Below are 24,432 nucleotides of genomic sequence, written 5' to 3' on the forward strand. Positions count from 1 at the left end.
AGGGTGAACACACATTCACATCCATACACCAAACGCACACTAGGGCCAACTTAGCATCACTAATTCACCTAACCTGCATGTCTTTGCACTTAGTTTCACTGGCCCCGTCACCGTTTTATAGTGACAGAAAAGCTCTATAGAGGAAAGAAGAGTAAATAAAGTACTCTGCATAGCGCATTCATGTGGAAATAGTGCCTTACTTTTAATTATTAATGTACCACTCATGTAATTTATTAAAATGAATTTGCAGCATAGAGACATAGCTTTTTGTGTTTTTCATATTAAATGCAGTGCCATCGTAATTTAACTGACCTAAATGCTAGGCAGGCATGACCAGTAATATTCATCCATCCATCCATTATCCAACCTGCTATATCCTAACTACAGAGTCATAGGGGTCTGCTGGAGCCAATCCCAGCCAACACAGGGTGCAAGGCAGGAAACAAACCCCGGGCAGGGCGCCAGCCCACTGCACGGCACAGACACACACACCCACATACCAAGCACACACTAGGGACAATTTTGGATCACCAATGCGCCTAACCTGCATGTCTTTGGACTGTGGGAGGAAACTGGAGAACCCGGAGGAAACCCACGCAGACACGGGAAGAACATGCAAACTCGGAAGCGAACCCAGGTCTCCTAACTGCGCCACTGTGCCGCCCTCAATAATATTCAATATCATTCCAATTAGCTGATGTATACTGTAAGTACATTCCCAAATGCATCTAAACTACATTTAATAAAATATATAATAATCTGAAATAATTAGAAGCAATCACATGATATTTTTCTACTATGACAATAAAAATATCTTCATGTTGTTAGAGTTGAGAACCCACCATATCCTGTGATGCTGTACAGGGGGACTGAAAGGGGAGTTTTGGCGCCTGATAGGGTAGGGTCATCTTTCTTTCTTTCTTTTTTTTTTTCGGGAGGGGAGTTAAAATAATTTTAAATGAAAGCTCCTGCTGTTGTGAATGCTTATGGAGGACGTGCAGAGATGCCAGAGATAAGAGTTTAGCAGGAAGGGATCCTCTCTTTGTGATGCAGAAAACTCCTATAAAATCCTTCTTCTCAGACCAACTGAGCACAGGACTTAACTGAAAACATCTGAAGCATCAGGAAGTTCTCAGTCGCAAAAAGAAAAACTGCAAAGTAACAGAAACTGCAAGTGCAAAGTAACAGAAAAATGCTTCGAATTTTACTTTGGATCAGCATCTTGGTAGTTAATTCAGGTAAGTAAATTCGTAACTTTTATAATGCCCAAAAGGTTTATTATAAAATTTATTTTTTTGAGCAACACTGCAATATTTTGTAGTTGATATGAGATGTTAAATTGCAGTAACTACATTCAACAAATATATAAAAAAATTCAACCTCAATTATTGTTCCAATTTTTATATAGTAAGCTGTTGAGCAATATGAAATAGTACATTAAAATACCTAATACCAAAAATAATACAATATAATTCTATATAATATATGCAATTCAACATTGATTATTAAATTACAGTATTTAGACTATTGAGCAATGTGAATAATAGCAATTAAAGGCAGTAAAACAAACACATTTTAGGTAAGAAAACTATTTAAAAAATAAACATACATTAATGCTGCAATTGTGCTGAGGAGGACAGTTGAGCCATTATATGATATAATATTTTTAAAAACGCATCAAAATTTTATCTAGATAAATATTGATTAAATTAAACTATTTTAGTCTATTATCAATATTAATTTATAGGTGCTTTAAATTAATCATGACTAATACACAAAATCCAAATTTTTAAAACAATTATTTCTGGAAGGGTCATTTTTCAAGTGACACAAATGAAGATGGGTGCCAATGGTAGCCTTGCAGTAAGGAGACCAGGGTTTGTGCCCTGGGTCCTTCCTTCATGGACTTTGCATGTTCTCTCAGTGTCTGTGTAGGTTTCTTTTCGGTGCTATGGTTTTCTCCCTTTGTCCAAATACATGCAAGGTTGGTGAATTGGTGATGCTAAACTGGCACAGGTGTGTGTTCACCCCGTGATGGATTGACGCCCTGTCCAAAGTTTGTTCCTGCCTTGTGCCCTATGCTAGCTGGGACAGGGTCCAGCATACCCTGCAACCCTATTCTGGATTAAGTGGGTAAAAAAATGACATGACAAAAAAAATATAATATAAGATGAAAGATATTATTTTTTTTTCATTTTAATATATACATGGCAGTATTAAGAACTCTATGAAAAATCAATTTAGTTTTGTATAATATATTGTAGTATGATCTATGAAAACTGTGCCCATTTTTCAAACTGCTTCAAGAAAACTTAACTTGGAGCATGGAACTGTAAAATATGAGTGTTAATAACTGCGGGGCTGGCAGGACATTATATATATATATATATATATTTACTGTATATATATATATATATATATATATATATATATATATATATATATATATATATATATATATATATATATATATATATATATATATATATATATATATGAAGGTTTAAAGGAAAAATTACAGTTCATGAATTTCCAAATCTAAATAATAATAAAATTGATGATGATGATGATGATGATGATAATGACACATAATCCCATTTAAAAATGAGGTAATGAGAAAACGATACAAAAGCCAGACATTTATAATTTGCTATATAAACTTTTGATTTAAAAGACAACACATTGTTCAGTTATTTTCTGTCCAATTCATATATAATAAAGAATACGAATTTATTACAGCAGCAAATATGTGAAAAACATAACAGAACACCAAAATTACACTATGGCGCTATATTCATAGAGAATCAATATACCTAAATATGTAAAAGACATTACCATTTTTTGTGTGGTTTATTCAAAATTCATTGTACTGTTAAATTCAATGCGTAAGGAGGTTACAGTTACTGGTGTTTAGACACTGAACATCCTTCAACTGTCAAGTGCTTTTGCATAAAAAGTGGCTTGAAAACATCAAGGATGAAAGATCAGTACACTGTCCAGATGAAGCAGACTGATTCAAAGTAGAAATATTTCAAATAATTGTCAATAACACTACAAAAAACAGTTATATCATATTCGTCTTAAATCTTTGCCAACCAGAAACTGTATGCATGCAAAAGAGATAGGAGACATGATGTAATAAAGAGGAAAATGAATTCAGTATTGTCGTGTTCTAGATAAGACCGAGGATTCAAGTAGAATATACATTTCTGAAAAATTATCATAAACGTTTTTCACAGATGCTGCTAAGAAACTGTTTATCATTCCTCCAACTAGTACTGAGATCAACACGGAAATGACAATCTACTGCAAAGGTTGGGATTTTATTCTATTTTAAAAATAAGTCATTGTATTAATTAAATATTTTATACAGTGTCATGGAGTCTAAGTGGTTAGTACGGGTTGTTCTTTGCTGTAAACTAGAACTAGAAATGCTTTTCCCTTTTGTGGTTTCTTTAAAAGAGAAACAGAAACATTTATTTATACAGTGCAGCACATTTATAGAAATGTAACTGCTTTTAACAACAGACAAATTACAATAGAGAAAAATGTATTTAATAGTTACAGTGGCCATCGGACCTTACTCTTTTTCTATGTTAACTAATGTTGTCTTATTTTAATTTCTTATTTTGTCTTTTATTTTTACTTTATTTGCTTCATTATGTAAAGCACTTTGAGCTACTTTTTTGTATGAAAATGTGCTATATAAATAAATGTTGTTGTTGTTGTATACACTGTACGTACAATTTATTAATATATACAGTATTATGGGCAAAATGCAAAGGAGGGAAGCAAAAACAAATGTACTTTAATTTGCTGTTTGTTACAAATAATGATCAACTATAGATGAACAGTTTAATTCATATTGTAAATTTAAAAATATTTCACTTCATTTGAAGACATAATTTGCAGATATTTCTTATATAATGCTAGAATAAAGGCTAGGAATATACAATACAAGCCAGATGTGTTAAAAGGTTTTGTGCTTTCTTCTAAGCTTCGGGAGGAGAAGCAGAATTCCAATGGTTCAAACCTAATGGTGAAGAAATTTCTGGCAATGATGATGATCTTCGGGTAGAACCGGTGGATGAAGAAACTTCTAAGCTGACCATTGATAACATACAATTGAAACACAATGGAGTGTACAAGTGCAAAAGCACATTTGAAGATAACCAGGAGAAAGTCGCCTCTATATCAATCAGTGTTACCAGTAAGTAATCTTACTGCTGTTTTCATTAATTAATATATTGGGCCAAAGAAAGAAAGAAAATGGTTTATGATAACTTACAATATCAATGCTTAATCTATCAAAATATCTTCTTGAACCAATTTTTGCAATTCTGAGTAGTGATCATACTGACTATGCAACCACCCACACTAACTTAGTTCAGATCAGTTTTGAGTCATAAATCAACCAGACTTCTCCTGGAGCTATGACACAGAATCACTAACTACCGTACCACACTGTAGTCCATTCCAAATTTTAGCATTAACAGATGGTCACATGAAACAAAGGATGTTACATCTCTTACAAAGTCTTTTCATTCATTCTTCTCTCAGCTTGCTGATTTAACTAAACATACAATAATCATATAACTTAGGAGTTCCACCAGCAGCAAGTATAAGGCAGCACATTACCCAAATTAGAACATTAGTGCTTTACTGGACTGAGATGTCTTTTGGATGAAAGCTCTCTGAACCGCTTTAGAAGCCTCAAGCCAATAACAGAAGACAAACTGAATTTCATTTTCTTGTAGAAAATCAAACAAATTGTATTTTTTTTCTGAAAATAGCAGCAGTTCCATTATGAAAGAAAATATGAAAAAAAAATAACTCAGTTTTGGGTATCCATTTATAGTATGTGTTTTCACAACCTGCTGTATGTTAGTGGGAATCTCTCTGAGCTATGATGAATTGAAGAACTGTCCTAAGGGGGGGGGGGGGGGGGGGGGAATGGGTGTATAATTGTAAATGTGTTTGATTTCATTAAAAAATCATCTGTAGATTGTTGGGCTATGTTACTATTACATAGCAGCTGGCTAAGTCCTTTGTTTTTCCACAGTCTTGCCTGGGCAGATCAGTTTGTATTGTTGACTTGCAGTTAGGTATAGCAATATAATTCTTTATTTGCAAAGTGTTTTTCATTTTCTGACTATGTTCCTTGGCCTTGACACATATCATTACGTAACTAATAAATACAAATTTAAGATTAAATAGTAATATTTCAGTAGGCTGGTGGTTTACTCATTTTTTAGTCTGATGTTAAACACCCGCTCATTCTGCTCAAGAGTGAGTGAGTCATAATCCATAAAATAAGTGGATGCTCAGACATTTTATGACATTGCTTTTTTTAAATTTTGAAACTAAAAAGCCAAAGTAATTCCAGCATTGCAGACAAGGGCCAATATTCTAATATTTTTCACAACAAATTTCATTGATTTTATGAAATCCTTAACATAATGTTGCAGTTATAATCAACTACACAAGATCAATATTAATTCCTCTATACATAATGCATGTTTTTCCATAACACTTGCTAAAATCAAAGTCTTGTTTTTCTTTCAGAGAAGATCTCTATAACAAACACAGACACTTATAAGGAATTTCTAGAAGGATCAAATGCTGTACTTTCTTGCAATGCAACTGGGATTCCTGCTCCTGATATCATCTGGCTGCATGACAGACTTGATGTGACCAAAAAAAATGATGGTGTGTATACCGTATAAATCAGAGAAAGTCGTGGTAAAGTCATTAAGAATATAAAAGATGTGCAAGTGTCATTTGTTTTGTTTATTTCCTTCGACTTTATGCTGTGAGTTTAGTACTAGCATAATGGGGAAGGACAATAATAAAGGAGTCAGGAAGCTCAAGAGAAGAGAATCACCACACATTCAGAATATAAAAATATGTGAGCTTCCATTTTATCTCTACTCATTAAAATCTTTTGGAAAGTGACCAAAATTCTGTTTTTATTAATTTATTTTTTGTTTGTTTGTTTGTTTGTTTGCTTGTTTTTGTTTTGGATAGTCAACTGTACTTTCTTTACTTACAGCCCACTTCTCTTCAAAAGACTATGTTAAGTAGAGTGTCCAGAGGGGGCTGGGTGGTCTTTTGGCCTTGGAACACCAGTTTTTTTTCCAATTCTGGATTTTTTTTATTGTTTGTTTTTTCTGTGTCCCCCCCAGCTATCTGATCTTATCACCACACTCGTCTTTAGACACTTATATTATGATATCGTATATAAACATATCAATGTTTTATAAGATTGCATGGACTTTTTTTCTTTGTTACTTATTCATTATTATTCTTACCTGTTCTTATTTGTTTTTCTTTTCTTGTAACTTTCTCCTCGTCATCTTGTAAAGCACTTTGAAATACATTCTTTGTATGAAAATGTGCTATATAAGTAAACGTTGCTGTTGTTGTTGTTGATGAACGTTACCTTAGCCAGTAATCATTGAACACATGAGTTGACCTGTCTAAGCTGTAAATATATTATTGAGGTTTTGTTTGTATTTTAAAGCAAGAATTCTATATGGTAGCCTCTAATTATTATTATAGTCATATTAATGTAATTCTAAATCTTATCTTAAATGTAATCAGGTTATTAGAGTTCGGTCTCTTCTTTTAATACAGATAGGATCAAGGTCATCAGCAATCGCTACCTTCAAATAAACGGAATTCGCAAGACGGACTCTGGGACTTACACTTGCAAAGCCCAAATTAAACAGAGAAATGAAGAACTATCTAGGGATTTCTCAGTTGTGGTAAATGGTAAAAAAATGCATCCTTTTCTTGATCATCTTTAAAAAATCTTGAAAGAAAAAAGTATGACTTATTCACTCTGGAAAAAATGTTTAGTGTGTTACAGGAAGAATCAGGCCTTACGGACTGTTTTTGAGGAATGTGGCCTAATACCTAAGTACTGAACTGTGCACTTGAGGGATGCAGGTTCATATAATTTGAGAATTAGGTGAACAATTGCAATACACATTTGCAATTTGTTCCTGGGGTTCACAAAATTGATGTGATTGTAACTTGTAACAAAAATGCTTGAAACCTCCATTATTTAAGCCTTATTCATCCAGGTCAGTATCATAGACAAGTGGAGCTAATGTTGGCAGTACTGGGTCCAAAGCAAGAACCAACCTTGGACAGCAAGCCAATTAATTTCAAGCCACATATAAATGCCCAAACTCAATCACTTTGAGTAAGAAATTAATACAAAATACACTTTCCTAGTATGTATGAGGAAAACCCAAAGTACACAAACACAGGTGTAACATGCAAGCTCTGCGAAGGCTGTGTCTGGGCCAGGATTCAAATCCAGAACTCTGGAACTGTGAAGCAGCAGGGCTAACTACTGTGACACACATAAACTATTGCACATGGAATGATTAGTTGTTTTTTTTTTTTGTTGTTTTTTTTTTTAATTCATTGTTTCAAAGCACAAAGAAAATAATTACAGCTTAATTGGAATTTGTACATTTAGAATGCAGGGCAGGATAAGTAACAGGTTTACGTACAGATTTATTAGTGCATACTGAATGGGTATTTAATAAGATAAAAGAGCTTTAGCCACCAGGTAACTTCACGTTAGTTACAGTAATCTGTAATTACATGCTCTAGATAGATAGATAGATAGATAGATAGATAGATAGATAGATAGATAGATAGATAGATAGATAGATAGATAGATAGATAGATAGATAGATAGATAGATAGATAGATAGATAGATAGATAGATAGATATGGCACTATGTAACAGACAGACAGACAGACAGACAGACAGACAGACAGACAGACAGACAGACAGACAGACAGACAGACAGACAGACAGACAGATAGATAGATAGATAGATAGATAGATAGATAGATAGATAGATAGATAGATAGATAGATAGATAGATAGATAGATTTTCTTCTGATTTACCACACCGCATATACGCTTTGTTTAATGTGGTTCACTGCTTTGCCTTCTTTTTTATTGCAGTACCACCCACTGCACAAATTCAGAAGGAGAAAAACATAATTGCTGGACCCAACAAAAACCTGACCCTGATTTGTTTGGTAAATGGACAACCCCAACCTACAATTACCTGGAAGAAGTAATTTACCTTTTATTAAATTTTACTTCACTTTTTACTTTTATATTGCCCTCTAATGTGTAAATAAATTGTGTTACTTGGGGTTTTGGGGATTCATTTGGCATGCAATTTCTGTTGATAAATGTTTAATTTGGTAACTTATAGGAAAATAACATTAAATTATATTGCAGAATGTGCATTTATATAGACCAATGTGAATAATGAATGACTTCACCTTGAAATATGTTTGTGCATGTGTGTCTTAAACTAAACTGAGATGGCAATTATCTGGGACATTCGCTAATTCTGTTGATCACTTGGTTTCCTGCAATTGTTATTTTGTATAAAATATATTCACTTTCACTTCAGGAATGAAAAACCTTTGATGATGGACACTTCTAAATATTCATTTAACTCTGATAAAAGTGAACTAAACATTCGTGGAATTGAGAAGAGTGATGAAGGAAACTACACCTGCATTGCAGCTAACAAGATTGGAGAGGCCAGTGATAAAACATGGCTGAACATTTCAGGTAAAGCTTAGGATAGGAATATTCAATGTGGTTCTATACATGGTCTAATGATAATAAGTGTCTTACAGATTTTTATAATGCCTCACCTTCAAAACGTTACAATATTTAATTTCCAAAGACAAGTTTTATGTCCAAAGGCCAGTTTAATGAAATCAACTGGGAAACCAGAGCTTTTTCTGATATGCTTTATTAAACCCTGTGAGGAGATTGTCTTTTCTTTAAATTTTTTTACATTTTATTGAATTTATTTAAAGCAAGTAACATACCATACAAGCGAGTCAAACTTGACAAAACTAAGTTCAAATCAACCCCCACCCATGAGATAGAGAGCAGGGCCAACAGCCAGAGTAAAACTTTAAGAGTAAAAAAAAAGGGGGAGAAAATCCTTTACCCCAATATAAATGCTTATTCTATAATGTTATTGATTAGATCCTGCCAGGTTTTTATAAAGTTTTGTACAGATCCTCCAAATTAGAATTTGATTTTTTTCCAATATCAAATGGTATATAACATCAGTTGCCCACTGACTTAAAAGAGGTGGGTTAGAATTTTTCCAGTTGAGCAAGACAAGTCTATATGCCAAAAGTGTAGTAAAGGCAATTACAGTTTATTTGTCCTCCTCCACTTTAAGCCCATCTGGGAGTCCACCAAACACAGCTGTTAATGGATTAGGAGAGATTGTGACACCAAGACTGTCTTATATGCATTTAAAGATTCTGGTCCAAAATAATGTTAATTTGGTGCACACCCAAAACATACTGCCCAATGAGTCTGGAGCTAGATTGCAACTTTCGCAGGTTGGGCCTTGACCTGGAAACATTTTGGACAAAATTAAATGAGACAGATGTGCTTGATAAAAGATTTTAAGTTGAGTAATTGTATGCTTTGCTCATATAGAGCTGGAATGAATTTTATGCATTGCTACCTTCCACTACTGTTTCTAAAATGTCGAGTAAGTGAAGTTGTCTTTTTGTGTGATTTTTGGAGGTCACAGTCAGCCATTGCACAGCATCCAAAGTGCAATTTTCAGGTTAAGGGCCTTGCTCAAAGGCCCAATGGAGAAGGATCCTTGCTGGCAGTAGCAGTATTTCAACTGGCAACCTTACAGTGCAGATCCTTAGCTTCAGAGCCACCACTCTGTGTTGGTTTCTACCAACACTGAAATAAAATACATACAGAGTATTGTCCACAATGCAGATGAAATATTGTACATTTAAAGTATTCTTATATACATAAAAACGGACAGAAAGAGAGAGATCTTATTTTATTATTGTGCTTTTCTCTTTAGTGATGCCAAAGGTTATGCTGGTTGAAACTGCAGTTGTTATGCCAGGGCAAAACATCGATATCGCTTGCAAAGCAACAGGTGATCCTTTGCCAACCATCAATTTTTCCAGGAATGGCAAAACTTTGGTAAGACACCTGTTTTATGTTTTGTGAAATTAATCAGCTTTCTAAAACGATGGCATATGCCTGACATTTAGTATTTTCTAAACTACAGTATGTGTCCAAGAATCAAAATAAAAGGGAAGCTGCATTCCAACAAGAAGAAATTTGCATTCTGAATCTTTTTGCTTTATTTAATTTTTCTCCTTTGATATAACACTTTTAACCCTAACATTAAATCAGTCGGATGCACCATGACAGATGAAATTATTGTGTTAAAAGTGTTAGTATTTCTTTCGGCAATAGAAAACCCCTCAGCAGAAAACAACAATAAAAAAGGTTCTATTTAAATTTCAGTTTTGCCTCCCTGATAATACTTTCTTTCAATATTTTCTATTCCAGAAATCAGATGAAAAGAAAAATGCAGATGGGACCACCATTGCCAGCTTGCCTATCAAAAACATGAACCCAAGTGATGGTGGAGTTTACACATGTTCTGCTACTAGTTGGGCTGGAAGAGATTCAAAAACAATCCAAGTGATTAGTAAGCACAGATATTTTGTAATACTCCAGATTTACAATTCTATAAACATGCTTTATTCCATTATATGATTGTGGAAGCCAAAGGCTTTCTAGATAGGGCAGAATGAACACTGGGTAGGGTGCCAGTCTATCCATAGCTGTACTAATTCACAAAGTTCCACTCACTAATACAGGGACAGTCAACCAACAGTTCCTAATCATTTTACTTACTAGAACTTAGGATATAGAAGGAAACCAGAGTACCCAGTGCAATCCCATGAGCACACAGCTGAATCCTACAAATTCCACACAGGCAAGACCTAAACCAGATATCAATCCAGGTTTTCGGACTTGAGTGGTAGTTGTTAAAACCACTGAATTCCACATTTTCACATTGTATTGAAAAAATAATAATAATTCATGTGAGGAGTTTGCATTTTCTCCTTCTGCCAGATGAACTGCAGTTGTAAATTGGCTCAATATGAGAAAGTGTGGACTGGCAACTCCATTGTGGGTTGGTTCTTGCCATGTGCCCAGTGTTGCCAGAATATGCTTTGGCTCACTGCAATACTACATTGATGAATGCAAAATCATATGTTAAGAAGTTATTAGCTGAATGCTTTTTCTCTGTCAGCACACTATTATGCCATATAGATTCCTCAAACTACTTAGTTGTTGAAAAGCTTTCGATACAAATGTCAGAGAAAAATGAAGAAATATGATGGTAGTGTGCAAAACATAAAGATTTTACTTGTACAGGTATTATATATACGTACAAAAATATAATTGTCTGTGTGCTCTTCTGCACAATGACATCAAGTCCATACTCAAATAAAAGCATTACAGTTAACACACACGAGGAGTACAGGCATACCGTCTGCCTCATTCAACTAACTACTAGCTACATTTTAATCATTTGTTTTATAAAGCATTTTTACTTCACTATTTTATCTGGGTAAATGTGTGCTCATGGATGAAAGGAGGCATCTGGGGAAGTGGTCCAGGGATACAAAAATGCTGAAAGGCATCAACAAAGTTGATGCAGCTAAACTATTTCATCTACTTGAGGACATTAATTAAAATTAACAACTGCCTTTAAGGTGGAAAGTAGAAAGAACGTCTACACAGAAAGGGTCTTTGGTTCCAAAACTATTGAAATTCCTTGGCGAAATTTTTTTTCATTAAAAGGGTCTGGGGACATCCAAAGCAGACTATTGAGTCACTTAGCTTAAATGGTGAACAAGATGACTTTTGGATGAGCAACTTTACAATTATCTCTGTGGTTAAGAATGTAAAGTAAGAAGTTTATTTTCATTTTTAAGATTTATTATGTCTTGGTGTTCATCTTGAATGCACATACCAGTCTTTCATTCATATCTCCCAGATATTAAAATGTAGATATAAAAATTCTTCTTGATCGTCTTTTGCAATATCTTTGAAATTAAAGAAAGGCTTTCTTTTCTCAAGACTGAAGAGTTTCAGTTCCCCTCCTTTCAGAGTGGGATATGGTGTTTAGTGTGGGAATACTCCTGGTTTCTTCATTTGAGGCAGCTTCTTGTGCACTTTTATAATTGTGTAGTATTTCAGTTCACTCCATAGGCAGTCATTCTAGAGAGCTGTACCGTGCTTTCTTAGATCAGAAACTCTATGGCTGTGTTGAGATGTTGAACTCTTCTGTTATTTGGTACAGATATCCAGCAACATGTGCTTCAATCAAATAACTCACTGCAATTAATGTTATACTGCATAAGTTATTGTTTTCTTAATATATACTCATAATTTATATTCAAATGATTACAAGGTTGCTGGAGTCCAGTAACCTCCATGGCACGCCTGTTCTTTAATAAACTTATTGTAACTGCTGTACAGCTTTCTGTTAAAGAGCAAGGTGGTAATTCAGATCCTTTGTCATAAGGCAGCAGAAATAAACTTTTCAGGATGATATTACTACATCCTGTGGTGGGTTGGCGCCCTGCCCTGGATTGGTTCCTGCCTTGTGCCCTGTGTTGGCTGGGATTGGCTCCAGCAGACCCCCATGACCCTGTGTTCGGATTCAGCGGGTTGGAAAATGGATGGATGGATTACTACATCCTTAAAACGTGATGATTGGAAGTATATTCATCTGGAAAAGGGTTTAAAAGGAGAAGATGAAATAAATACATTTCATTGAAGAGATCAGTTAATTCTTTGATCTGGACTATGAGGGGTAAAATAATCTTTTTTTTAATTACGGTATGAATCTTTTCCCACAGCTATTCCTTCTACTCCTGTTAATGTGATGGTCATTCCTGGACCGGCTTCTCTAAAAATTAATTTTTCTGGCCTTTTGGATGGGGGTGCACCAATTGTCAGCTACACTTTGCAGTGGAGACTCAAGGGACAGAACAACTGGGAAAGCACAACTCTGAAAGCTGGAGGTGTGTATTATGGAAGCAAATGTGATAAGCAATACTATCCATCAATCTATCTCAAATATAATAAACTATATCCATCTACATGTCCATTCAATTAGCTTACAATTCAAAGTCATGGAAAAGTAGCACCTGTATAAGTCAATTGTGGGTTACAGTCACACACACCCCAACACTGACTAAAGTTAAATGGAAAACTAAGGCTGTGATAACATGTACAATAAAAAAAATAATGTAGAATATAAAAAATGAATTTGTAAGCAGAAGTACTTACATCTGTTAACTATTCTTTGAGGGTTTAGTTCCAGTGACTTTGGTTCATTTCTCCTCATGGTCAATGCCTGAATGGTGTTTGCTCATTCTCTCAATATTTTTGAGGTTTTACCACACATGCCTTCTCACATATCATAAAGATCTACTGTATCTTTGATTTTAATTAAGTTTTAGCAAATGTGATAGCAAGTGTGCCCTGTGACTGATGACCTCTCTTGATCTGGTCCATGCCTCATATACAATATTTTCAACAAAAGCACAAGCATTTCACATGAATGTTATACAAACAAGCCTATTTCATATAATGAATGGTTGTGAATTTTCTTAATTTACATGACTTATTTTCTTTGTTGTGCAAGCAATGTAAATCTTGACAAATATTCTTTTTTTTTTCTTTTTCTTTTTTACAGAACCATTGCGAATCTCTGGATTGAAGTCATATGAAAAATATGAAGTTAGAGTATCAGCCAGTAACACTGCTGGGCAAAGCAAATTCTCAGAAATCACGACAGCACAGACCAAGGCACTGCGTATGTATTAATGCACACTTCGCTGACACCTTTACGAAACATTTTCATTTTTGCAGCAGGCTTGGAAACATCTGAAGGAAAGCTCCTGATAGTAGCATGGCCCTTAACCTGCAATTGCTGAGCACTTTGAGTAGTGAGAAAAGCACTATATAAATGCAAAGAATTATTAAAAAATCCTTCCATATTTTCATTCAGAAAATATCAAATCTTTGCTCACTATCATGCTTCTTCACATCTTACAAACTTAGATGATTGCATACATCCCATTACTATGAAAATGACTTTATTTTACTTCTGTATGCTGCATACTAGTATTTTTACACAATCTAAAGTAATAACTATTTTTAAGATAAAAATCCATTCCTGTAGTCTCCAAATCTGGAGGTCATTTATTTCTGATAGCCTGTTGTCACTGCTTACAAATGATGTAATAAATTTTAATAAATTGGAGACAGATAATAACTACACATTGAGTATAAAAAGCATGTGAGATTATAAGTTTCAGTACTTGTTTGGCTGTTTTTTAATGTATTTTATCAAATGATGTCATCCATATTCATGTTTTATTTTCAATGCTCTCTGAACATTTTCCTTGGCTCATCTCCACCTCCATCATTCATTGCAATCATGTGATTTCCCATCCAACATCTTCTGCTTTGATGACATCTTTTCCACTGCACTGTCTCCATTCGTCCACTGTTGTGCTGGCCCCATCAATCCCGCCTCATCCTGTGGCTTCCCATATCAACCTGCAGAAGGTAACTGGTTTCCCAATTGCACAACCTATCAGTAATTTTGGCATTAGTTGATCTTTCCTATACTATCAAGTTAAAGAAGAGTGGCTGGGTGTCTCTTTATAGCATCTGACTCCCTTTTGGAAGTGAATTCAACTGAAACTTTGACCTTTGATTATACTGAAACTACTTTGACAATATATTTATTCATAATTAATATACCAAAAGTCACAAAAAATGTCTTTTGAGATAATTACTAAAAGATAATCTAACTCTCATGTGTACGTGGCAAACTATTAAATAAAATGTATTTTTATCCCAATCTGTTTCAGTAGCTATTTACTAATGGATGGAATCGGTATTAAAATGTTTGCTGTAATAATGAAGGTTCACTGAGTCACTCTTAATTATAATTAAATAAATGTGCAGTGGCTAAAACAATGTAGCAATTATGAAATAAGAGTAAAAAATGACAAGGCATGGCACCAAAGAGCAAAGTATTGAGTGCTTAAATTGGTCTTTCAACAGGGGAACCAGACAAGCCTGTGATTTCATCTGAGGGCACAGTTGAAGGAAACTCTTACAATATTTCATTTCAGCAACTAGAAGATGGGGGATTTCCCATTCAGCATTATATTGTTCGCTATCACGCAGTGAGTATCCTATTTTTGTTCTAATGGACCATGCCGTTTATATCAAGCAACCCTGTTATTCTGATTTCCATGTAATCATTCTTAGGGAATACGTGACAATGGAAGCCAGTCCCAGCAATGGCAGGGGGCAATACTACATCTGTAATGGGGCAATGAACTCAATATAAAAGAAAACTTTATATATTTTGTTGTATTCATATTCTCTTATATCCTAAGGACATTTAAGTTAGGTGAAAAGCCTTTTATGAGTGAATGACACCCTATTCAGGACCAGATTTCTTCTTGAGCCCTGTACTGTCTGGATAAGTTTCTACCACAATAAACCTCAACTAAATAAGAGGATTTGAATTAGGGCTGGATGGTTGAGTATGTGATTTGTTGTTTAAAGAAAATCCTGTTTATTTTATAATATAATAAAAATATCCTGCTAAAATTTACAAGGAGAAATCATTTAGTACTTGTATTAATTATTCAATTCAGTAACAAACCTACTCTAGTTAGTGTGCAGAGTATTTTAAAGATTCTATCCATTACTTACTTATTTCACTAAATGACTAGTTATTTTTTAAAATAATAGACATTGGTTCACAATAGGGCAGAATGATGGCACACCGATTAGCACTGCTACCTTAAACATGCAATGGGCTTGGGCTTCATTGTCACCTTCATTAACTCTTTGTATAGAGATTGCATGTTTTCCCTTGTCTTACCCTACCCTAAAAATGTGGGTTCTTTATACGCAGATAACTAAATTTCCAAAGTGCAAGTGAATGTAGACGTGTGTGTTCATGTGAAAATGTGCTCTTTGATTAAAATGATGCCCCATTTGAGTTATTTCTTTCCTTGTGGCAGGGTGGTACTGCAGTAGATTCTGGTCCCCTTTGAAATGAAAAAGTAGGCTTGGAAAATGAAGGGACTGATAGGAATAAGCAAACTATGGAATTGCACAGTATTTTACACAATAACTACTTTAAAGGTTTTATGGAGTAAATAGTTCTCCTATGAAAGGGCGCAAATCATTTACAGTACTTGCAGAACCAATAGTTTTACGCCTTAATTGATATAAAAATGTAATTCATGAAATAAGAAGTTAATCTAGAAACTGATTAGTTTGTTATATTTACTTTTTATGTTATGTATTAACTGTAAAGGCTTCTTCATGTGTTATAATTTTTTTTATTCTGTATTTCTAATACTAAAACAGTATAGCTGATTCAATATAAACATCAAGTAATTTTAGTAAGTTACAGCTTTGGTCAATTTTGGCTGAAGAGGTAAGCTTCTCTGGATGAAACTACAACCTAAATGTTGGACTAAAAATCTGTAGCCTTGAGTTTACAAATCCAAATTGTTTTAGATTGGTTGAAACTCTCACTAAACATTCAGTCATTGTTAATACACAATGTCTCGGGACACTTATCTCCTGTACGTAATACATAACTGCTTTGACTGTTGATAGGTATCAGGAAATAAGGACGTGAAGGAGCTGATGTTAGACCCTGAAGCTAAATTTGTCATCCTTGAAGACCTCGAATGGAGCACAGAATATGAAGTGGAAATCAGGGCTGTCAATAACCGAGGCGAATCCAAGCCATCAATTTACAACTTCAACATGCCACAAGGTTAGCTAACAGATAGAGCCATTATTTTCTGATTTAACATGTAATTGGAAGACTGCTTATGTCTTGGGGAGTGAGAAGGGGGTATTAATAATTACAGTTTGAATTATGGTTATTGAAGTTTCTAGTGAAGACTGGACACTAATAGCAGTGCCCCCATTCTAGATATAATGAGAACTGTATATCTACATTGATAATCTTTATGTAGTTCACACGTCAGAGGAATATATTATACTGATTGTTAAATCTAGATTGGCTCAGTGTGCATGAGTGTGGATGTGTGCACGAGTGTGTTCCTGTTATGGATTATTGCCACATTCAAAAACTGGTTTCTGCCTTGTCTTGAAACAGACTCCACTCTCTGCAGTCATATATTGCAGTAAGTGTGGACAAGCAAATAAGTTAAATATAAAAGACAAATAAAGAAAGAGATATGCAGTACAGGAGTGCTAGTAGATAGCCATCATGAGTTTGGACTGTGAATGCTTTGTTTCACTAATGTGCTGGAGTTTTATGATGAAGAAACAAAATCATTTAACAGCAGTATCGGATATAATATAATTTACTTTGCATTTCAAAAACAAATACCCATGCAAGGATTATCATCAAGTACAGCAGGCAGGGATTCAGAGTGTCGTGTGTAAATAGGAGCAGAATTGTCTTACATTCAGAGTAACGCTGATTAGGTTATGGGCAACATTTTCCTAATTAGGAGATAACAAAGTGTTTCAGAATGGTCATGGCTGGGGCTGCTTTTCTTTTTATTTTACATAAATTACTTATATAAAAATGTAACTAACATTTTTTAAAATTTCACTAACTGTACAATACAGAAAATATCTTTTTATGGGCATACATGTGGATATATTTAGTTAAATTAATGTAAAGTTTTGTAAATAGACATACAATTACATAGTGTGAACCCTGAGAAGGTACATTCAGGAACTATCAACAAAAAGATTTTTGGTTAATTAAAAGTGCTAATAGGATGATGGTTTACATAGTAAGCTGTATGAAGGGTAAGTTAATGAAGATTATGAGGATTTGTTAATGGAAGAACACAAAATAGATTTGTGACATTACATCTGCAGTTTTGTTTATAGTTTTGATGTCCATATTATAAAATGAAAAAGTGCTAGACATATTAGAGCACCGCAGAGTATGAATTGCTAGATGAAGAATAACAAAATACAGTAATCCCTCCTCCATCGCAGGGGTTGCGTTCCAGAGCCACCCGCGAAATAAGAAAATCCGCGAAGTAGAAACCATATGTTTATATGGTTATTTTTATATTGTCATGCTTGGGTCACAGATTTGCGCAGAAACACAGGAGGTTGTGGAGAGACAGGAACGTTATTCAAACACTGCAAACAAACATTTGTCTCTTTTTCAAAAGTTTAAACTGTGCTCCATGACAAGACAGAGATGACAGTTCTGTCTCACAATTAAAAGACTGCAAACATATCTTCTTCTTCAAAGGAGTGCTCGTCAGGAGCAGATAATGTCAGAGAGATAGAGAAAAGCAAACAAATCAATAGGGCTGTTTGGCTTTTAAGTATGCGAAGCACCGCGGCACAAAGCTGTTGAAGGTGGCAGCTCACACCCCCTCCGTCAGGAGCAGAGAGAGAGAGAGACAGAGAAAAACAAACAAGCAAAAATCAATACGTGCCCTTCGAGCTTTTAAGTATGCGAAGCACCGTGCAGCATGTCGCTTCAGGAAGCAGCTACACAGAAGGTAGCAACGTGAAGATAATCTTTCAGCATTTTTAGATGAGCGTCAGTATCGTCTAGGTGTGCGAACAGCCCCCCTGCTCAATCCCCCTACGTCAGGATCAGAGAAAGTCAGCGCAAGAGAGAGAGAAAAGTAAGTTGGGTAGCTTCTCAGCCATCTGCCAATAGCGTCCCTTGTATGAAATCAACTAAGCAAACCAACTAAGGAAGCATGTACCAGAAATTAAAAGACCCATTGTCCACAGAAATCCGCGAACCAGCAAAAAATCTGTGATATATATTTAAATATGCTTACATATAAAATCCGCGATAGAGTGAAGCCGCGAAAGGCGAAGCGCGATATAGCGAGGGATTACTGTAGTTTAATATGTTCAGTTCAAGAATTTCAAGAAAAAGAGACATAATAAAAAGTATTTCAAATTATTATTTTTATTAGAATTATTATTAAGTACAGTAAATATGGTTTTTAACAAGGATACAGGAGCAAAGATGAAAGCTGGTTATGGGTAAATTTAGGACAAATTGCTCAAATTCTTCAAACAGTGGAGTGTAGTATCTCTACAGCATTTCAATGTTGGCTTCAAATAATTTCAAAAATTTTATCCAAGTAAGAAAAAGGTGAATGGGTTTTGGATGATAACTTATAGGTCCTTTTTCCTATTAGACATTTAATGTCATAACCTATTATAAAACTGTAATTAAAATGAGAAGAATCTTTTCTATCTAATAATTTTACAGTGTTTGAATTCCTTTAGCCAAGCAGGCTTTGTTGTTTTATAAAATGTATTTTTTATGATAGCATTATAATCAACTATATGCTAATATTCTTACATTAATTTAATTTAATTTTATTTTTTAAGTGTTAGTCAGAATAATTTCAGTTATGACTGCAAGGTTGGGTTAGGGTTAGGGTTATGCTGATTTCTTGTAGGTTGTGTTCTTTGCCAAAAGGATAACTGATATTACTAAAATAGTGAATTAAACCAAGCCTATAAAACAGAATCCCAAGATAATTTCAATATATGTATATTGAAAGGTTAAATGTTATTAATGTATACTTTTACTATATTGCTAATTTATTCCGGTGATTTAAAACATTTTAGAATTTCCATTTGAATTTCTGCAAACAAAAGTACAATAAAGTCACATTAAAAATTCCAAATTACTTTGAGTAAAGAAATAAACTAACAGTTATGAATCTTTAAATCTCCCATTTTCTTCTAGAATTAAAATCTGTATCTCAGAAGAAAGGCATGGGCATTGGGGCCATTGTGGCCATTGTCATGGTCATACTTCTAGTGTTGCTTATTGCTGTGGACACAGCGTGTTACTACACCAATCACTGTGGGATGATGATGTGCATTGCTGTCAATGTTTTTGGAAAGAGACCACCAGGAGCCAAACAGCATGACTTTGAAGGAGGCAGCAGATTCACAAAGTAAGAAGCTAGTATTTTTGCAAAGTCCAAGAGCAGGGTGTGTATAGTACCAGTCATCTGTCTCACATTGAATGGATAAACTGTTTAATTTAAAATAATATTTTCTTTTGCTGTCATCCAACTTACATCCACCATCATAACTGTGAACACATCCATCTTATTACCGAGTCCTCCGTTTTTTGTTCTAGTTGTGACAAGATATAATATTAAAATTCACATACATCATCATTTTCAAAATCACACTTTCAATCAAGATAAAGATACCAACAGGCAGTTTCTATTGAATTTAGCAAATAATTCTCATTCATTCATTCATCCCTCAAAAAACCTTTTATCACTCCTTTCTTGTAACTGCCTCAGCTCAGACGTCAAAATGGAAGCATTAATTTTTGAAATGTCCTCCATGAGAAACTCATAATCTAGTATAACATTTTACAGGAGCACAATAGCCTCCTTACAGTCAGGCAGAAGGCCAGTAGTGGGAAAAGTAACTGCTAGTTGAACTTCTTAGCCACTACTTCCTTTAAAACAACACAAATTGAAATTAGTTTAGAGATTCTTTGTCATGGTTACAGGCTGGATAATAATGCTATGTTTACTTCAAAAACTAAAACCAAAGACCAAAACTTTTCCTTTCATCTGTAACCTCAAACATATCTAGTATTTTTAATGGGAAGCTAAATGTAGGAAAAGTATTCATAAATCTGTATTTTTCAAGTAAAAATCATTATAAGCTGGTTAAAGGCCATGTCCATGAAGCTGTTGCTTCAGAGCCTATAAAGGAACTGAAGGAGGAAAAACCATTGAGTGCTATCAGGTATGAAAAATAGTTAGCTGTAAAGCTGAGGCTTAATTGATTGACTCCTGATCTCTAATTAAACAATTACACTTATTTTTTTAAACATAATATGTCATTCTTAATTTCCAGAGATGTTATCCATTTAATATCATGAACTGTACTATTTCTTTCCTTCCAACTTCTTGCTTACTCACTTCTTTGCTTGCATTTGTTATTTGTATCTTCTTGAACAGTGAAGTGAAGTTACAAGGGCTAAATTTGCCACGGGGAAGTGTCTCGAAACAGCTGAATGGGGCACAGTGTGAGATGACATGTGACAAGGCTCCTCTCACCCGATTTGAGTAGGTTGCATGCAAAAGCAGAGGTGGAGACACTTACAGGCTATGTTCTGTACAGTGTTCCACAAAAAATGACCTGGGAGCTGAAAACAGAGCAATAATCCCATTTAATGAACATAGATAGATAGATAGATAGATAGATAGATAGATAGATAGATAGATAGATAGATAGATAGATAGATAGATAGATAGATAGATAGATAGATGTTAATGAAGCACAGAAAAACAAAATAAAAATATGCATTTTATTTGTAAAAATCAATATTCAAAAAACATGTGGAATTGTACTGTTAAATAATTATACACAGATACATACAGTAAATGTTACTAGTATCACTAACAACAACAACAATAATAATACTAATAGTTTCATAGTATAGCATAAGATTAAAAATAATGGCAATAGATTATAACAGTTTCATATATAGTTTAGTTTCAGGTCCACTAGAAAGAAAAAAATATTTTTTCAACAACAGTCCAGATGGAGTTATTTATGTTGCAGGAAGCAGAGTGGCTAAAGTAAGATTGAGTGTGAGATTTAAGATTAAAAAACATTAACTTTTTTTTCCTCATTGGGTTGTCTTAATGTAAGACAACTAGATTTCTATAAATTTACAAGATATTACAAAAATGGTCTTATGGGGAAAATGGCCAGGTAGCCATTTGATTTAAATAATTTTGTATTTGAAGCAAGAGATTTGAATAGAGTGAATGATAATATCATGTGGTAGTAGACTTTTTAACCATTGATTTAAACATTGTTTTAAAAAATCAATATGTTAGAGCATTAAAAGTCACGTAGGAATAGAAGTTTAACATGACTTTGCATTCGAGAGAGGTGGATGTTAAATACTTTTGTTTTATTTAAAGAGATGAACCCACATTTTCCAGACTTTCACTTGGAGAGTGTAGAAATATTTACAAGGTAGACATTTCAGCAAAGGGCACTATATTTCAGTATCTGGTGACTACTTTGAGTAAAGATGTCTAACTGCTGGAAGGATGTCAGTTTCATGATATGCTGAGGCCAGTGGAGATGACATCATATTATCTGAAGAAAATCAGAAACTAATGAAAAACTCATTTGTACTCATAATGTACAGTGTATCTGAAATTGACGTCATACAAAAAACTGGCAAACAGAAAATAACAAAATAAAACATTTGACATGACCGTTCAAGTGGCAGAACGGAAGTCTTATACGTTAAACTGACACTAGACAGATGATTTAGTTAAATGACACACAGCATGCACATGCTAATTCCAGAAAATAGGATCAAAAACCTAAATTATGGAAGAATTTCTCATAAAAGTTCATATTAGCCTTAGTTAGAATGAGAAACAGTGCAGCTGTCCAAGAGTACTGGAGGTTTCAGTTGAGATGATGTTTAATTTTTATTTGGGGTAAAAAATTGCCTGTTTTGGTTTTCAGTTCATTTTTTGTTTCCTGTATCAACATGTGTAACTGATGAATAGTACCATTGGTTTTCTCAATGATCTATTTTAAAAATTGGTAAATAACTTATATAAGCTCTAATTATTTTATAATCTTTAACAGTTAATTATATGTGTCATTACCCATATTAAACACTGAAATATGAAAAAAAATGAATCTGCCCTGTTTTTTAGCATTATTAAACCACTTGTGCACCCCATAATGCATAGAATGTTAAAGACTTGTGGGGCTTAATTGTGTAAAATTTACTTTCTTGGTAACAGAAAACTGCCACACAAAGGAGAAAATGGATCCTCTTCCTTCACCGAAGCCTGACACTACAAAAGTACTTCAGTCTGAACAATGAATACATATGATTTTTGGATAAACCAAGCAGCTGCTGAACTAACTATTGAATTGAAATGACCCTGGATCACAAGTTAAATGGCATGCATAGTCACAATACATAAAAGAAAAAAAATGTAATGGATTTTTCATGCAAAAATTGAATACAAATGAAGAAAAATCATAAATGGATGTGGATTTTCAAAGACATTAGATCAAAAAACTAGAGGCAGTGTAATCTTATACTGCAATACTATTATTAAAAGACTCAAATATTATTTCTTTAATATGAATTGTGACATTACTTTTTTAATCTGTAGAGTGGAGATAACAATTCCTTATCTTGCATGTCACACAGTCAATACCAATGTAAATACTTGTAAATATACTGTATAACAATATATACTGAAATGTTTGTTCCATGGAAGCATGTTATTTTTCCCAAACATTTCCTCCTAATTTGTCCGTTTTTCTTACCCTATTTATAATTCTGTATATACATATGTATTTACTTTTTTTTTTCTAAAATCTGTCATATTTAGATTAGAGAAAAGAATCAATAGAAGTTACGCTTCTTTTATTGCACTGATAAAATGCAGAACTGGTTGATACTGCAGTGCTGCAAATGAAGTTGGATTCCTAATTTTGGCAGCTATTTTTTATATGCTATGTAAATAATTGCTTTAATAGTAAAGAAACTTAAGCACTAACCTGAAGTTTATAGAGATGGAATTTTTTATAGATTTCTAAGTGAAAAGTAATTAAAAAAAAGAAAATGTAAGATAATAAACATTTTTGTACTAAATACATTTTATACATTGTCAAGCATTTATTATTTATTGGAACCATTCATATTTTTCTTTGAAGATTTATTTTTGACATGCATTAGTTTTTTGTTGTGCATATAAATATCAGGAAACACAAGTAATGTTTGGAATGTTAGGCAATAGCAGTGTAGAAATACAGTAATTTAAAGATAGGGAGACAGGCATGAAGCAGGTTGGGTGGGATGTCAGTCCACTACAACCCTGTATATGAACATACTCACACTGACACTGAGACAATTTTAACACAGCTATTAACAGCTATTTTTTTGTCCAAATGGTTAAAATGAATACTTACTTTCAAACGTGGAAATAAATATATAAACGAGATATCTTCAGCCTTGATAACTTTGCTAACAAGTGACCTCAGTTTAATTACGTTACTGCATCATCTACTTTGGGCAGCCATTATGGTCCCTTGGCAATATGGCTAAAGTGTAGAGTACAGTGCAAAAAGGTCCTAGGCTGACACACTACCAATGCTTCAAGAAATGTATAGAAATAAGGATGGACTGTATGATTTACAAGTCAGCTTAAATACAATTGTAGATAATAAATCAATAATAAAAAAGAAACCAGCAGCCTATACTACACTCTTTAAAGTATTTGTTCTGCAAAGGCACTCCACTGTTTTTTTTTTTTTGTTCACCTTATACAATTTCTTGTATTAGGAATTTGTTAGTTTTCACATACCCCTTGGGGTCAAAGCACAGGGTCAGCCATTGTACAGCACCCCTGGAGCAATTGAAGGTTAAGAGCCTTGCTCAAGGGCCC

At 34.0% G+C, this 24,432-nt stretch overlaps 1 protein-coding gene across 2 annotated transcripts; it reads left to right on the top strand.

Moving 5' to 3' along the window:
* Positions 1-983: 983 nt before the first annotated feature.
* Positions 984-23,648, top strand: ncam3 (neural cell adhesion molecule 3). 2 transcript variants are annotated; one of them, XM_028823383.2, is made up of 16 exons: positions 984-1,238; positions 3,240-3,314; positions 3,998-4,210; positions 5,566-5,709; positions 6,637-6,774; positions 7,994-8,108; positions 8,457-8,620; positions 9,909-10,033; positions 10,409-10,550; positions 12,781-12,945; positions 13,623-13,742; positions 15,005-15,129; positions 16,589-16,751; positions 19,704-19,917; positions 20,950-21,057; positions 22,774-23,648. In XM_028823383.2, exons 1-16 carry the CDS (start codon positions 1,193-1,195, stop codon positions 22,823-22,825), a joined length of 2,109 nt encoding a protein of 702 aa, XP_028679216.2. In that variant the 5' UTR covers positions 984-1,192; the 3' UTR covers positions 22,826-23,648. The 2 variants fall into 2 exon arrangements, with proteins under 2 accessions (XP_028679216.2, XP_051776907.1); XM_051920947.1 differs by lacking the exon at positions 20,950-21,057 and having other exon boundaries at positions 986-1,238.
* Positions 23,649-24,432: the final 784 nt, after the last annotated feature.

The sequence above is a fragment of the Erpetoichthys calabaricus genome, chromosome 17 (assembly GCF_900747795.2).
Source record: "Erpetoichthys calabaricus chromosome 17, fErpCal1.3, whole genome shotgun sequence".
Classification (NCBI taxonomy): Eukaryota; Metazoa; Chordata; class Cladistia; order Polypteriformes; family Polypteridae; genus Erpetoichthys; species Erpetoichthys calabaricus.